This window comes from Mesoplodon densirostris, chromosome 12 (assembly GCF_025265405.1).
Source record: "Mesoplodon densirostris isolate mMesDen1 chromosome 12, mMesDen1 primary haplotype, whole genome shotgun sequence".
Taxonomy (NCBI): domain Eukaryota; kingdom Metazoa; phylum Chordata; class Mammalia; order Artiodactyla; family Ziphiidae; genus Mesoplodon; species Mesoplodon densirostris.
This window is the reverse complement of record NC_082672.1, coordinates 69,547,996-69,562,998: the sequence shown is the minus strand read 5'-3', so window position 1 is coordinate 69,562,998 and position 15,003 is coordinate 69,547,996. Positions and strand designations below refer to the sequence as shown.

At 39.6% G+C, this 15,003-nt stretch overlaps 1 protein-coding gene across 4 annotated transcripts in view; it reads left to right on the top strand.

Annotated features, from left to right (window-relative positions):
• The window catches only part of ORC3 (origin recognition complex subunit 3), a 61,912-nt gene that overhangs the window by 43,620 nt on the left and 3,289 nt on the right, over window positions 1-15,003 (top strand). For 3 of the 4 annotated variants that reach the window (XM_060114299.1, XM_060114297.1, XM_060114300.1), the window contains exons 14-18: window positions 5,133-5,266; window positions 8,015-8,097; window positions 9,008-9,108; window positions 12,984-13,125; window positions 14,762-14,878. In XM_060114299.1, coding sequence (XP_059970282.1) covers window positions 5,133-5,266; window positions 8,015-8,097; window positions 9,008-9,108; window positions 12,984-13,125; window positions 14,762-14,878 — 577 coding nt within the window. The remainder of the gene's footprint in view (window positions 1-5,132; window positions 5,267-8,014; window positions 8,098-9,007; window positions 9,109-12,983; window positions 13,126-14,761; window positions 14,879-15,003) is intronic. The other variant, XM_060114298.1, reaches the window with a different exon arrangement.

Genomic DNA, 15,003 nt, shown 5'->3' with positions numbered 1-15,003 from the left:
TGGTACCACCATTGTCCAAGGCACAGTCACCTCTCATCTGGATTATTGCCATCACCTCCTAACTGGCTTCCTTGCTTCCACGTATGCTCCCTTACAGGTTTTTCTCAAAATAGCAGTCAAAATAATCCTATTAAAATATGTCAGATAATGTCACTCCTTTGCTCAAAACTCCCATTTTCACTCAGGGTACAACCACCATCTATACAATGAGCATACATGATCTAGCCCTTCATTCCCTCTCTCTGATTTCATTGCCTACCACTCGGTCTCGACTTCCACTTATGTAACCTCAGCCTCCTTGTTTTTTTGAACAGGCCAGACATATACCCACCGTAGGGCCTTTGCATGCATTGTTTTCTCTCAGGAAAAGTTCTTCTCCTACGTTCTTGTATGGCTCTCTTACCTCCTTCACATGTTTGATCAAATGTCATCTCATTGAGGCCTAATAACTATTTTAAAATTGAAACCTACCTGCCCTCAAACCCTCCCCACTAACTCTGCTCAATATTTTTCCATAATACCAATTTTTAACATATATATAGTAATATGAGATAGTGTTTGTTATCTCTGCACCACCCCCCAGCCCAGCTAGAATGTCAGTTTCATGAGGACAGGGTTTTTTGATTCACTGAGGTGTATCTTAAATGCCCAGAACCGTGCCTGGTATTAGTAAGTATTCAGTAAATGTTTATTGAATGACTGACTGAATGAATGAATGAATGGTTTCTTGACTAATAATGGTTGAAACCCATTTTGAAAACCCAGTTTGAAAAATGCTGGTCCGGTGGCTAGACTCAATCCTAATTTTCTTCTTTTTTTTTGGCTGCATTCGGTCTTCGTTGCTGCGCATGGGCTTTCTCTAGTTGCGGCGAGCGGGGGCTACTCTTCCTTGCGGTGTGCGGGCTTCTCATTGCGGTGGCTTCTCTTGTTGGGGAACACGGGCTGTAGGCGTGCGGGCTCCACCAGTTGTGGCATATGGGCTCAGTAGTTGCAGCTCGCGGTCTCTAGAGCACAGGCTCAGTAGTTGTGACGCACGGGCTTTTTTGCTCCGCGGCATGCGTGATCTTCCCGGACCAGGTCTCGAACCCGTGTCCCCTGCATTGGCAGGTGGATTCTTACCCACTGTGCCACCAGGAAAGTCCCTCAATCCTTAATTTTCTATTTGGACCGCTATATGTAACAAACTTTGGGGGGATAAAATTAATTTTTATTTTTTAGTCATTTTTAGTTAATTTTGTTCAATTAGATGTGGTTTGTCCAAAGTGCTTGCTGGAGTCACTCTAACAGTAATCTAAATGAAAACGTAACAGTACTTTGCTGACATTACCCCTTGTGTTATATAACTTTGAAAGCCAGTCATCCACTGTTGGCAGTTTGTACTTTCATATTTTTTTTTCAGGCACAAACATATATTAAGTCATACTATACAGTGTTCCACAATTTGCATTTTTTTTGTTTTTTGGATTTGTCTGATTGGTTTTTGTCATGGTAGTTATTTGTTTTGCTCCTAATATTCTACCATGGACATTGTGTCTTGAGATGCACTATAAGATCATTGGTAAGAAAGAGCACGGATGCCCAGCCAGACTGGGTTCAAATCCCAGCTTTGCCAACCAGACTCTGGGCAAGTTACTTGAGTCTTCTGTGCCTCTGTTTTCTCATCTCTTAACATGGGAATAATAATAGTATCTCATCATACAGTGTTGTGGAGATCAAATGACGCCTGGTATACATACCTGTGCATAGAAATACTAGCTGTCATCACTTGTATTACTTCATTATTTATCCCCACTATGTAGTATCCCTTGCTTTGAAAGTGTAACACTTTATTTAATTAGTCCCTTGTTTGATATATGTTTAGGTTGTTTCTAATTCTCTGTTGTTACAAACAGTAATCACTGAGGGTGAGTTTGTGTTTGCACGTTAGTATATTTATTTCCACAAAATAAATACATAGACTTTCTGAGTCTAAAATATAAACACTATTGTACACTTGCACCAACAATGTATCAGTATTTATTTCCCTGTACTCTTGCTGATGCTGGATGTTACCAGACTTAAATAGTTTTCTTTTTTTCTTCCAGTAGTTCATGATTGATGGACTGGTTCTTTCCCCTCCCCAACATTTTTATTCTTTCTGAAATATATTGAGGTAATGATCTGTTTTTTTCAAACTAGTTATTTCCAGTACTCCCCATCTCTTCCCCACTGATTTGAAGTGGTACCGTTGTGTCATGTACCAAATTCTCATATATCCCTTGATCTCTTTCTAGACTCTTATTTCCTTCTATCGTCCTGTCTATTCCTATACAAAGTACCATCTGATTTTAATCACTGTAGCTTATACCTTTTGATATATTAATAGCCCCACTCACTACATAACACTCAAGTATACACACTTTGTTCCTCTGTTTTAGGAACAATTATTTTTCCAGATTAATTTCAGAGTGATTTTTTTTTTTTTGGCTTTTAAAAAATGCCCACTGGAATTTTGTTTCAGAAAGTGTTAAATTTTGGATTAATTTGGAGTGAATTTATATCTTTACGGTATTGAGAGTTAGAACTTAAAATGTCTATTCAGGGCTTTCATGTTTTTGCTATGTCTTACACGTTTGTCATAATACTTTATAGTTTTTGTTGCCATTTTGAACATGCTCTTTTTTCCATAGTTTAATGTTAAGATATTGATTACATGTAAATGTAAGGTATTGACGTGTGTGTACATATACACACACATATGTATTTGCCTTGTATGCACCCACCCTTTTTACACTCTTTAATTCTTCTGTAGCTTTCTTAGACTTTCTAACCTTACCGTTGTATCCTGTGCAAATAATAAATTTCATCTTCCTTTCTGATATTTGTACCACTTGCTTCTTTTTTCTTGATGTAGAATAGATTCTAGAATGATGCTGATTAATAGTGATGATAGCAGGCATCTTTGTTAGTTCTTTGTTTAAATATATATAATTTAATTGAAAAATTTCAATTAATGACTTTATTGGGTTGTTCACATTATTTGCTCTAATCAGCCTTACTTCAAGTCTTGTTTTATATTAAACCTGAGAGTACTTGGGAACTTATAAGGTCTTTTGTTACTCTGGAAACAATAAGAACATAGTCTGTGGCTAAGAATAAAAAGAGTAATAACTGTCTGAATCCCTGGAAGTTTATACCTGAGATGAAAGAGCTACCCCTTCCAATCAAATGCCACATGAAAAAGTATGACTACTAAAGTTAGATTTCAAAATTATGTGACATAATGCCATTTTTTTCTTTTTTGCGGTACGTGGGCCACTGTTGTGGCCTCTGCCGTTGCGGAGCACAGGCTCCGGACGCGCAGGCTCAGCGGCCATGGCTCACGGGCCCAGCTGCTCCGCAGCATGTGGGATTTTCCCGGACCGGGGCACGAACCCGTGTCCCCTGCATCGGCAGGCGGACTCTCAACCACTGCGCCACCAGGGAAGCCCCATAATGCCATTTTTTATTGCATCCTGAAAATGAATAATAGGCTGGGCTTTGCCCTCCTCAGTATTCAGTTCTGTAAGCTGCAAAGAGATGTGAGGTGTGGCTGCCTGTGGCCTGGGGAGCTAGGCCTCAGGGTGCTGCTCCTGCAGGTTAGACCTCCTCTAGCGTTTCCTCAGCCTCTGCCCTTATAGCAAGCCAGTGCCCGGGATTCCTTGGAGCCTGGAAATGCTGATCTAGTCTGAGTAGTGCTTAAGTTCGGGTATGACAGATTGTTCAACCGTATCTGACTTTGAGTTAACTCTCTTCTCTTAATAGTTTGGCTCCATCTGGGCAATAGAAAGCCAGAAATTTAAAATAATCTCAAATGTAATCAAGAATTAAATGTGTTGGCTTTGTTGTCTTTGACCTGTTTGTTAGCTGCCTTTCATTCACAGATAAAGATTACACTTTGGATAATTATTTCATTGTTGTAGAAAGAGGAAGAGAAGATTTTATATTCTTAAAACTAGGGAAAAGTTTACGTTTTGTCCACCCCTGCCAGTTTCTGTGTTTATTGGTTGTGTGACTGTTTTCTTTGTTTGCTCTGTTCTGGGTCTTTTTTTGTTTTTTTTTTTTGTTTGTTTTTGGTTTGGGTTTAAATTTTAGTTGAAGTAACCAGCTTAATTTTGAGGTAATCATAGTCTACTTAGCTTCATTTTTTTCTCTAACTTAGTAATAATAGTATTTTCCCCAAATTTTTTACTATGAAAAATGTCAAACATAAGATAGTTTTCTTACACAATGACCCATATTCTGGGTTTGGCTGATTGTTTTCTTTCATGATTAATGTAAGAACTTTTAATCATTGTACTTTCATCTGTTACTGAATATGATCTTAGGGGAGAGATCCTATAAGTAATGACCCTGAAAACAGGATCTTAATTTTAGAATATCTGTGTTCATTTTCCATGTCTAACAAAGATTTCCTCTGTGGCCTTGAAGGAATTACAGAATCATTCTACCTGTGCTATATAGAACAAGCAGAATTGCCTACTAGTTTTAAAGTTCAGTGGATTTACTGATTGGTGTTAACAAAGCCCATAGAAGATATAAAGCCTAGCTAAAATAATAAAGGAATCACTGATAATACTTTTTTGGTCATTTCAAACAAGGTTTCATTTAGCATGAGTGTTACATCCTCAGCAGACGGTTCTTGACTCTTATTTATGTTTAGATCTGAAGGAAAGGGAAACTAACCTTAAGTGCCTGCTGTGTGGTAAGCACTGTGCTAGAGTCTTCATTCAAATGCATCTTCTTATTGAATTCTTAAGTTTCCTTCTGCCTTGTGAAATAGGTGATTTCCTATTTCCATTTTACAGGCAAGGAAGCCAAAGATCAAAGACGTTTAGTAAAGTGTTCTATATTACAAACATAGTAAGTGCCAGAACCAGGCCATGAACCCAGATTGTAAACTTTCCAAGTTGAGCTTTATCATGAGAACTCTTCTGAATACTTCTGAATATCACATACATTGAGGAAAGTCTCCCGCCAAAAAGTTGGTAGCTACCAATGAAGCATTTTATACCATCTTCTTCTGACCAGAAACATTTAAAATGTAGACAGTGTTTTTTAAGTACATGAATTTTCCAGTTATATTACATCTCCTGTCACTGATTCTGTTCTAGGATGTTGGCAAAGGATGAACTGATGGCCATGCTTCAGAAGTGTTTCAAGGTTTTTAAGTCCGCTTCTGAAAAGCAGCTTGGCAACACAGCAAAGAGAATAGAGGAGTTCCTGGCCCAGTTTCAGAGCCTCGATGGTGAGAATATAATATCTGGCCAATTCTACTGGCTATGACAGTCATTTAACTATAAAGTAACATGGAAAACCCCACGTTCTGATGTGTTGAGAGATGAAGAGGTCACGTAGTTTGTGATCAGTCAGTAAGTATACCAAGCCTCAGAATAGCACAACGTGACAACCACAACTAAGCCAAATGGTTCTCTTCCAGATTTGGTTTGAACAATGAAAACTATCAAATGGGCAAGAAAAAAATTTCTTTCTCCAGATGGACAGTTTTGAGGACTGAGCTTAGGGGAGAAAACCAAAAGGGCAGCAAAAGGAAATCAAAAAGATTGGAGAGAGTAGCAGGGCATCATCATTAAGGACTCCTTTTAGATGTTTTTCTTAAGCATTTCATCAAGTTCTTTATAGATTTCAAAAACACTGCATAAATTATTTGTAAGCCTGAAAATTAATAGCTGTGAACTGCTTTCACAGCAGTGAGGCTCACTGGCACGCTGATTACCAAAATATGTATGAGGTTTGCTTTCATCAGGTTTACAAAGCTTGAATCTTTCAGTCCTCAGGGACCTGCGGCAGCCTGGCATTCCTCAGTGTGGGAGGAGGGCGCAGTTTCCTTTACCTTGCATGACCTGTACAGGATTCGTTATGTTTGCCGAACGCTGGGATGCCTGCTTGTGCACAGGTAGCCTGTTCAGCACTCTGATGCTCCAGAACTTCTTTGTTCTGAGGGGGCTCGGTGGATTGACACTGATGTTTAACTTTTCATGGGCTCTTCCCTTGCTCTGTTTCCAGCACCAAAGTATAGTACTCTTTCAGTAAAACAAGCAAAATGACTGTGCGCTTCTTATTTTCCCCTATTTAGGGAAATTTTTAATGGGGTCTGGGGAAAAGAGGCAACTTGGTGTATAAGCACACGGATCGAACCAAGGCATGGTGAAAACATTGCACTTGGAATGTCCCTATCAATCCTTTCTGTGTTTGGCAAGTGTCCCTTTGTCTTTAAATCCTTTAGATTTAGGAAACTTCTTTTGCTGAATCCCTCCCTCTCTCTCCATAGCTGCAGTGCTAGGCCCCGTGAGTGCTGAGCCAGTGCAAAATGAAAGAGCCAGCCTGCTTGACTGGAGGGGCATGAGCGTGAGGAAGTGCCACCTCATGGTACCAGGGGCTCCCTCCAGATCATGCGCAGGCATTATTGCTCTGCAGTGCATTTGCAGGACAAGTGAGCCGAACCATTTTCAAATCATAAACATTTTAAAGGGCTGGAAATTGGTAGCATAGAGATTATTGAGTCCAGCTGCAACAGAAACTAAAGCCCAGGAAGAGGAAGGAGCTTGCTTGAGATCTCGTAGCTAGCTAGGGTAGTGCCCAGCCTGGAGCCCACCTCTTATTTAATCACCAGCTCATTGTTTTTTTCTCACCGATTCACAGTCGCCACCTAATTAGGGTCACTGGGACAGTGAGGGGCTGCCCTTAAGGATATAAACAGGGTAAAAGACTTAGAAGAATATAAGATAAATTAGGTAAATTTCAATCTTTTACAAAATCGGACTCAGGGATTTTTGTAAAATGAAACTGCAGATATTATAATAATTAGAGTTCATGTAACATAAGCTAGTGAACAAATCCTGTGATGTGCTAATATTAAATGAAGGAACGCAGCTTTTAGAAATGGGAAGGTTGGTAATTAAGATGACTAACAGTCTGAAGTATAAAGAATTTTGTAAGTTGAAGCAAAACCAGTGTCTTGAATAAATGTACTTTTCTATTTTCAAAAGTGGCACATTATTACTAATAAAGTGAAATTAACCCCACCCTCCCGTATTGGACAAGCATACAGTTAGACTGTATTCTATCTCTAGTTCCTTGACAGTTATTACACATTACAGTTTAGGTTTAAAGTTACATTTGGAGGGTTCAGTAGGTCAGAGTGTCATATCAGATTTATTTTTAAGGCTCTGCTACATGTTAATGAAATGGGACAGAATTTATTAGATATTTTAACCTTAAATCATATCTTTCTTGAACCAAGATTTATCAATAGCTAAAAAGAAATTTATTCTTCGAGAACAAGGCAGATTCTCCGGCTGCATCTTCCTGTCTTAGGTTTGGCCAAATAAGCCATGTGAGTGTGAGGTTCCTAAAACCTGCCCTGCACCAGGAAGAGGCTGTTAGAACCTCATGTTCTCTGGAAACACAGCTACACCTTTTACCAGATACGGTTTTCTGTTTCCTTTGCTAAAGAACCATGATGCAGTTTGTATTTCAGTAGATTATTTCAAAACTTTTATGCACTGCCCACTTCAGACTTAAATAGCACGTCAAATATAGTGCATGGGAAGATCCAGGCCACGTTTGCCAGGGTGTAGGTTTGTATTGTTTACATCAATCATGGCATAATCAAAGGACCATAACTTAAATTTGTTTGTTTCTTAAAAGCCATTTATAACAGCACAAAGATTTGGAGATTTTTTTTCCTGTTGGTTTGAGGGGATTTGTTTGTATTTTGTTTTGTTCTCACTGTTGGTCACATTTTTAAAATTCAGTAGCTGGTTTCTTTGAAGACCTCTCTGCAGCATAACTTATGTAATATTTATTGACCTTCAGCTTCTGGAAGAAATCATTTATGTGATGGAACCTTGATCCCCTGCCACATTAAAAAAAAAAAAAAAAGGATGAAATTTTATTTCCCTTGGAGTAGTAGAAATGTTTGTTCTCTTAAATGGATTTACCCAAGCGCTGTATGTTGGTTTTGTATTAAAAGCAGAAGCCAAAGAAGAAGAAGAAGATACTTCTGAGTCACAGTCAAAGGGACTTGAGAAGACAGACCTCTATCATCTTCAGAAGGTCAGATCACTTTCTTATCCTTCCAGCCACATCCCCTGATGCTCCCGTGTGCTCTAGATTAGCTCTGCCTGGATGTTTTTGTTTTCATTTTTAAACCACAACTAGGAACAAAGCAGACTTTGTAACTCACTTATAAATTGAACATCCTTTTTATCCCACTGCTATCCTCATTCTCCATGTAGAAGTCGGCGGAAACTGTTCCGATAGCCTCAGAGAGAAGGAGAATTAACTAGTAATAAGGGAAAATGGGAACCTGGTTGCAAAAAGGAATCTGATTATTTATCTGATGTATTTGTGTTTCAGTTTGATCAAATTGAGAGGTTCAGAAGAGACTCTTTAGTTTTAGATACTTCTCTTGATTTTTTAAAGAAATGCATATTGAGCATAGAGCAGAAATGGAGCCACAGTGTGTCTAGTATAGCCTTTTTCAGATAGTTCTAACTTTAGGATCTTGGTTGTCAAAGTAAAGAACCTTCTGTAAACCATGATACCAAGTTATGATACACGTAGAATAAAATATCAATCTAAGCAAACCAAAGCATGTGGAATCTATTCTGTCAGCATGGCGAAGAGCAAGGGTTTTCTCTTCTTCTTGGGAGTCCTCTTCTCAGGTGAATTAACGGGTTATGGCTCGTGAGCACCTGCCCTATAACTTAGTCACGACGTCAGCTGGCCTTCTCTGTCCCTGAAAAGTCACTTGATACTTTTTGAAGCAAAATACCTAGGAGGAGAGATTCTTCCCAGTCCTGAAAAATAAAAGATAAACACAACCCCTTTAGATCTGGTTCTTTTTCTGTACATTCTGTCGTATGGAAGGGGCATGAGCTGCCTCTGCCTGAGCAACAGAGCTGCCCTCTGAGGGGCTTTCTGTCTCAGAATCACCGGAAAAGGTGTGTTCTTTCATCCATAGTCATTATTGGAAATGAAGGAGTTAAGAAGCAGAAGTAAGAGGCAGACCAAGTTTGAAGTCCTCAGAGAACAGCTCGTGAGCTTCATCGACAGTCTGGCGCGGTGAGTCTGTTGTTGCTCTTCAGAGCTAAAAATCAGGCTATTTGCCCAAATAACACTGGTGTGATAGCTGTCCGCAGCCAGTCCGGGACACTTCTGGATTAGGCTTTTTGCTCCTCGAGGCCCTCTGTCCAGCGCAGACTTGTAATTTTTATTCCTTTCCCATCCTTATTAAGGTGGCTCAGCAGATGGCTTAGTTCGTTCTTTTACTGCCAGTTCAAGAACACAGGTTTAAATTTGATCTAGTTCATTAGGCCTGGGCGGGGGTGGGGATGGAAACAGAACAGGAAACAGAAAAGTGAGCGTTTTCCCCCTAGTAGCAGAGTGTTTGCATTACACTTAATCCTTGCTCTGTCTTTGCTCAGAGTATGCTGGATCTGGGCCAAACCCAGAAAACTGCCCAGCCCAGCTGTAATACCCTATTTTATCCTGAGTGAAGGGTTTCTAATTCTGAGGGATACTAGTGTAACTCTGGATCATGTCAGCACAGACGCATGGTGAGCAGGGTACTCAGAGTCAGTTTAGAAGTCCACCAGTCCTACCTGTATTTTAAGGTGATTCCTTTTTTGGGAAACCCAGATCATTCTGATATTTGGATTTCCCAAAAGCCAGCTCTGTGTAGCTCTTTAAAATCACACACCTCACCTGCAGGTGGGACGTGCCATATAGGAAAAAAATGAGAGGTCTGAAAAATAAAATGATTTAATAGTTAAATAGGGAAAAAACTGTTCTTTGTCATTGCTCATTCTGTTTTTTAATGGCAGTTCAAACTCAGCAGCAGGCTAGGCACTGACTAGAATCAAGTACTAAAAAAAAAAGCAGCTCAGTTATTGAAGACAAAGAGTGGTTTTCTGATAAATTGCCCGTCCTTCTTGAAAGTGAAGAGTTCCATTTTCCAGGACACTTCTGGGGCAGAGTCATTGTTTCTGGTCACTGGGGAGAAATTACTAATGTCAGGTCAGAGGTCGAAACAATCAGCCAAGTATGACAAAAGGAAGGTTAAAGTGAGAGAAATGGGTCACATAAAAGTGACACAGTGCAATTCTAAAGTGACCTACTGGCTAGAAATGACCTTGGAAAACTCATAGAATTAACCTTGCCGCACTGGGCCTTCCTGTTCTTGTAGTTTCTAGCCCCAAGTTCCTGGTTTTTCCCTTTTACCAAGTTGTGACCATTGTAGTTGCTAAAAATGATTTTACAGTATAATTTGGCATAATTTATAGGTCAAATGTCATGTTCCTTTCTGCATTCCCACAAATCCCAAATTGTAGGCTTGGAAACCAACCAACCATTCCCCTTTATGATCTTTGACCTAATATGCCTGACTTTTCACCTTCCTGAGCAGTTATTGAAACAAAGCTGGGCATGATTGAAATGTGTTGTATTGTGAAATCACAACAATTTCCATACCAGGATTTACTCTCTTTACCAGGCTTGAGTATCCCAGCAGGGAAGAGATGAGGACTGTAGTATGTTAGAGCTAAATGGGGCCTGAGGACTCGTGTGGCAGCTAAAGCCCAGGGAAAGTCACATAGTTAGTCCCAGTCTGCTGACATCTTTCAGAAGGCCCGCTCTCTTTCCCCACACTGTCCCCAAAGACCACTGTCCTTGAAAGATCACTATAAGCAACAGACTCCAGGAAGCAGAGTTCCCCATACGCCATGAGCAGCTCTTGGTGAAACTACTGAGAAATGAGAATAAGTTGCCACTTTCTAAGTTACTGTTTTCACCAAAATACTAGCTTCAACCTTGTAGCCCTTGTGGATACTAAGTGGTCCTACCAGCTCCCCCCAGACCACCGCCTCTTTTGCTTGTGGACTCTGCTCTGAGTCTAGAATGAGCATCATGCAGAGCTCCAGTGCCAGACTCACTGCTGATGTCCGTGCTAGTCTCCAGATTTGGAGTTGGATAAAAATCCTAATATATGATGATGCTTTGTCAGTATTTTTCAACTTACATAGCCCAGTGGAAACAAAATACAGGCAAGTGTTTAGACTCTGGAGGTTCTTTGAGGATATCTCAAAAGGCCTTTTGCCTTGAGAATTATCTGAATCTCTAGAAATTAAATAAAGATGTTAAAAAGGGAGGGGAGGACAAATATGAGACAAAATTTTTTCTGAAATTGACTCTTATCTGGTTGCCTTGTAGATTTCCAGTCCTTATTACAGAGCAAGGACTCCAACGTGATCTTTTAATGACCATTATGTATAATGATTGGGGAGAAAACAGCCTGAGGTTGGGACAGGAAAAGTTTTTGGTCAGAAATTACAAATGGGTAGCCAGCCATCCAGGGAGGCAGCTGGCATCACAGAAACCATTCCTGAGACTACAGCTAAATAGCTTAATCTCGAGTCAGATGTTAGCAGTACTTGAGGTATAGAATGCTGGTTCTTAGGGCCAAGTCAGAATCCTAATGCTCTTTGCACATGGGTTTTATTCCAATGACTCTGAAGAAGGAGCAGCATCTGGAAGCTAAATGAGCAGGGGGCCAGGAGCTCTTGAGAAGGGCAGGACGGAGATGGTGGGGAGGGAGGGACATGGTTCAGACCCTCTCTGCATCCTCTCTTCCTCAGAGCCAGACCACACGGGAGGAGCAGGTGTGGTGGGGTTTTTCTAGGTCCTGGTATCCTCTCCAGGAGGGAAAAAAGCCAGGACACCAGGAAGAAGAGTAATTTCCCCAGTGGCTGGGCTGAGGGAGCTGCTTGGTTCTGCCTGCCCTGGTGGGAAAGGGAGCTGATACATATCTGTCATGTGACCAAAATACTTTAGGCCCAGGACTAAGCCCCAGAAATCTTTATGAAGGTATGTGAGTTAACTGCTTTAATCAAGTTAGTGACTTATTACTCTGTCTTTGGGTTATGGGTGCCAAAGCTTCTCCCTTCCAGTTTGCTACCCTCTAGGCCACCCAGGAACCATGTACTGTCACAGCTCATACCAGCTGATAGGCTCATTATATATTCAGATGAAATTTTTAATGGTTTATTTTTTAAGTTCAGATTTCATTCAAATTGGTTTATTATCTAGCTCATAAATAAGACAGAAGAATCCCAAGTTAACAGTCGTATTTTTTTAATAATTGAAATTTTAATGATTTCCTTGCTTTTAATACTCTGAAGCTAAAATTTAGCCTTTTCTGCCTATAAAGTAAGGAGGAAGTCTAACACATAAAAAACTTTACCTATATTACTTCTATGAGAGATATCTCTGTGATCAAAAAAGAATTTCCTAAACTCTTAATTCCAGGTCTGAGGCCTGTGTCTAACACTGCCAGGAGTTAAATGTTTGCTTTGAGAAGGAGTATGGATCTCTCTGTTTCCTAAATAATCTAAGAAAGTGTTCATTTATACTTTAAGAAATTCTACCTTAAAGATTTTGAGCCAAGTGGGAAGCAGCCATATAGCTCAGGGAGATCAGTTCGGTGCGTTGTGACCACCTAGAGGGGTGGGATAGGGAGGGTGAGAGGGAGATGCAAGAGGGAGGAGATATGGGGATATACGTATACGTATAGCTGACTCACTTTGTTATACAGCAGAAACTAACACAACACTGTAAAGCAATTATACTCCAATAAAGATGTTTTAAAAAAAAAAGATTTTGAGCAGAAATGTAATGTATATACATTTGTTCCTAGAAGTTTAAATCAGAACTAAAATATAGTTTCTTGTACACCAGAGAGTCCAAGTTTTAAACAATATTACACGGAGAGGTGGAATTCTGAGTGCAGCTGCACTGGATTTGATATTTGGTTGGTTTTGGCTACTGTTGATTTTGCTTTTTCGGTAAGTTGCTCAGCCCTCTACAGAGGACTGACAAAAGTGGTTTATTGAAAATAGACCTGTGCTTACCTAAAAGCTGATACCTGACTTTGGTGGTTTCAGAGAATACCTCCTGCTTCCAGAGACACAGCCTCTGCATGAGGTGCTGTACTTCAGTGCTGCTCACACCCTTCGCCAGCACCTGAACGCTGCCCCGCGGATCGCCCTCCACACCGCACTCAACAACCCGTATTATTACCTCAAGGTAAGAAGCAGTCATTTCTCTGACACTTTAGTTCAGACTCCACGCTTTATGTATCACAAAAGTATTGTAAATTTGCAGTTCTAATGAGCAGGGAACTGGCAGCTCAGGGTTGCACCTCTTTCCGATATTTTTTAAAATTCTTTAGATTTTTAGCAGGCTTTTTCTAAGCCAATGAACTAACACTGCCAACTTTTGATCATGCGTAATTGTCTTCTCCTTCATGTGATAAAACCGGATTATAGGCACTAAGACTTGAGTGTAACGCTACCGCTCTTGAAAATAAAGGAAAGGTTTCTTACAGACATAACAGCAGATAATAGGTCAAACCATATGGCCCAGTGAAATTACTTCGAAGAGCCAAATGATTGTTCCTGATGCAAAAAAAAAAAAAAAAAAGTATTTCATCTTGGATTTTAAACCAAAGAAAGATCTGCTCTGAGAGTATCTCCAGAGCTGAGTATAGAGGACAGCCAGCAATATGCCAGGGATAAAACTGCTAAACTCCAGACGCATTTGCCAGTTCCAAGTTGTTCTTTAAATGGAGAGTTCAAGACAGTTGAGCATTTTTAAAACTAACTTTCCTATGACCAGGTAATGTGATCATTTTAAACAGCTCAGTAAGCTATGTTTCAGTTATATACACACACATAAAGTAATTTCTTGATAATTTGCTAAGTTAATATTAAATTGTTAATTTGTTAATAAGTTACCAACTCAGTTAAACACCTAGAAATCTTGCAACAGAGGATACTTACGAAGTGACTCCATAAAACCTATGAAGAGAGTTCCGATGTATTGGTTTCCTGTCCAAAATGGCACACAAACATGCTAAGCCTTACAAGAGAATACTGACTAGGAAGATGTGCATCAGTGACTTTTCCATGACGGTGGTAGTGGGGCACTTGGATAATTTCATATTTAAGGCACAAAATGTCAATTATTTTTATTATATAAACCACAAATTAACACTCTTTACCATAATCCGTCTTTTTGGCTAGTAGTAAGTCACAGAAGAGAACTGGTGCGATTTCAGCAGTTTTGGGAAGGATATAATTCCCATGTGTATGTTGGAGAGAGATTTTGTTTCTTAATAAGAACCATCATTTTCACATAGGTTGAAAAAACATTGATGGTTTTGTAGAGGTTAGGATCTGCAGTGTTGACAATAGTCTTCTTTGAGAGATAACTTTTATCCCTGGTAGTGGTGTGTTGGTATTTATTAATACAGTATAGTAATTGCTAGAATTCATGTAATTACAAATGTTGGAAGTGGCATTTTATTGAAAATTCACAAAATTCCATGAACTTTTATGGAAACCAGAAATGCATTAGAGTCTCAATAATGAATAATGATTTAAATGAAAAAAAATAATAATTTATGATGAAAATGAAGAATATGCTTGTCTTCTGATCCTGGCTGTATTCACCTAGTGATTAGGAGCTAGAGGGATTTTGACCAAGACCTCCTCCTAAACAACCAGCTAACTACTGGAGAGTATGTGCAACTCACAAAATAAAGGAAGCCAAAGACTCCACTTATTGGCTTACTAAATTCAGGTTAGCAGGTTAATGAATGTCTGATTTTGGTCCTCATCATTTCTGAAAGGTAGTTATCTTAGTTTACTGTTATTTTTAGAATGAAGCACTGAGAAGTGAAGAAGGTTGTATTCCAAATGTCGCCCCAGACATCTGCATAGCATATAAACTGCACCTGGAGTGCAGCAGGCTAATCAACCTTGTGGACTGGTCAGAGGTAGGTCAGGGGGAAAGAGCAAGCTGTCTATGCGTCTAACCATCCATGACAACTTTCCTGGAATGTTTTTATACTTTTGGTACTTTGAAACTCATCTCTTATTTTTTCAATGCCCTGTCTTTGGT